General features: G+C 38.8%; 1 protein-coding gene across 1 annotated transcript; it reads right to left on the bottom strand.

The window, feature by feature from the left end:
• Nucleotides 1-19: 19 nt before the first annotated feature.
• Nucleotides 20-1,878, bottom strand: LOC107683128 (disheveled-associated activator of morphogenesis 1-like; the record flags this gene model as incomplete). Its single annotated transcript, XM_016479209.1, has 4 exons — nt 1,753-1,878; nt 1,508-1,566; nt 451-638; nt 20-331 (listed from the first exon to the last, which is right to left on the bottom strand). Coding segments are annotated over exons 1-4 (639 nt in total), but the record flags the coding sequence as incomplete, so codon positions are not given.
• Nucleotides 1,879-1,884: the final 6 nt, after the last annotated feature.

The raw sequence follows: 1,884 nt of genomic DNA, 5'->3' as shown, positions 1-1,884 counted from the left end.
TAATCCATGCCAGTCTCACCTCAGACAGCTTGGCCCAGTTGAAGGACTTGAGTGGATTGGACGGCTGAGGAATGTTTTTCTTCTTCAGGGACGGTCCCACGGGAGCTCCTGGCGGAGGCGGAGCTGCACCGAAAGGAGGCCGTCCAGGGGGTGGCAGGGGGCCACCAGGGGGCGGTGGTGGAGGCGGCGGCATCACAGCACTGCCCGGTGGAGGAGGTGGTGGAGGAGGCATCATGCCCCCCGGTGGAGGTGGAGGAGGTGGAGGGGGCAAGAGAGGGCCACCTGCAGGACCAGGGATGGGAGGCCCTCCGGGAACACTGGCTACTTGTCTCTAGAAATACAAAAGGGATGAACAGTGGTCAGTCTTTATTAATGTTTGCTTTCGTAAAAGGACGTTTACATGTTTTTGTATTATTATTATTATTAATATCTGTGACCTCATCAGCATACCGTGCTAAGGTGATGTAGTCTGGAAGTCATTTCTGACACCTGCTGCTTGACTAGTTTATGTTCCCCCATTTCTCTTTCTAACTTCTCTTTCATCTTGTTGAGCGTTTGCATCATCTCCTCCTTCTCCTGAGTTTTTGCATCACACTCTCGCTCCTTCTTTTCCAGCTTCTGTTGAAGCTCATGGTGGTCTACAGGACAAAGAGGTTAAAGTCTCTACAATAAAGACACTGCATTCCAGCCAACTAAATCAAACTGAAATAAATAGGCTACATTCCCATGTCAGAATTAACATAATTATGAGATGACAACTCGGAGAATCTATTCTGAGCTGATGATGTTCTCATTTTTAGAAATTATAAGTTTATATGGCAACGCTTATAATGTCAAATAGATGCCCTGTGCTTGTTGTTGTTGATGACAGTCAGATTTTTATATTAATTCACTTCTACATGCTGGTTCATTTTTCCATGATGTCATCATGATGGTCAAGTCATTCATTAATCAATTTTCAAGTTGTAATTTATAAGTTTGATGACATTTTACATTGTTGTTTAATCAGAGTGATCATTTCTACATGAACAGATGAAAATGAGAAAAAAGCGCATACAAATAATCTGTCAAATATATAAAATACACAAAATAAAAAATAAATCTGCAGAATGAACGAATAAATTAACAAACAAACAAACATAAATTTTATTCAATGCTTAAAAGTACAGCTAAAAATAGTTTCATGAAAATAAAAATATATATACATAACATAAAAATAAAAAAATATATAATTAAACAAACATATTATTAAATGCTAAAACGTATAGCTAAAAAGTTTCATGACGTCATTTAGCATTGATGTCTTGACAGCCACGTCATTAAAATTCACATGAAATTCAAGTTCTGAAGTTGTAATTTATAGGTTGCCAAAGACATTTTTAATCGTTAAGTCAGAATTTTAATCCTTACTTGATGTGAATGCATTAACAGTTACAGAGGATTTAATCTTAATGCAAAAATGCAGACTGTTGTAAAAGAAACATCAATGTGTACAACATGTGCTGACCTTTACGCATTTTTTCCGCCTGTTCCTTCCACTGTTTCACCTCATTTTCATTGACAAGCCTGAAAAAGGGTAAGTGATGTGATTTAAGGAAAAACTCATTATTTCTGTACAGATCTTGGTTTATTTGGCAAAGACTTAATGAGGGCATAAAAAAACTGCAACTACTATAAATACACTACAGCAACATATGGATGCCAAAGAAAATCAATTATGATAAAGTTGCCTGAAAAAAGAGGCAAACTCACATTCGAACCACATTCTTTACATTGAAGTTTTCTAATGGCGTGACATCAGGGTCGTGACCTTTGTCACTCTGCAGGACCATCTGTTGGACAATGCGGTCCAGGAGCAGCCAGTACTGCACTGTGTTCCCACTT

The sequence above is a fragment of the Sinocyclocheilus anshuiensis genome, unplaced genomic scaffold (genome assembly GCF_001515605.1).
Source record: "Sinocyclocheilus anshuiensis isolate Anshui unplaced genomic scaffold, SAMN03320099.WGS_v1.1 C32962302, whole genome shotgun sequence".
Classification (NCBI taxonomy): Eukaryota; Metazoa; Chordata; class Actinopteri; order Cypriniformes; family Cyprinidae; genus Sinocyclocheilus; species Sinocyclocheilus anshuiensis.
This window is presented reverse-complemented; position numbering and strand designations above follow the sequence as displayed.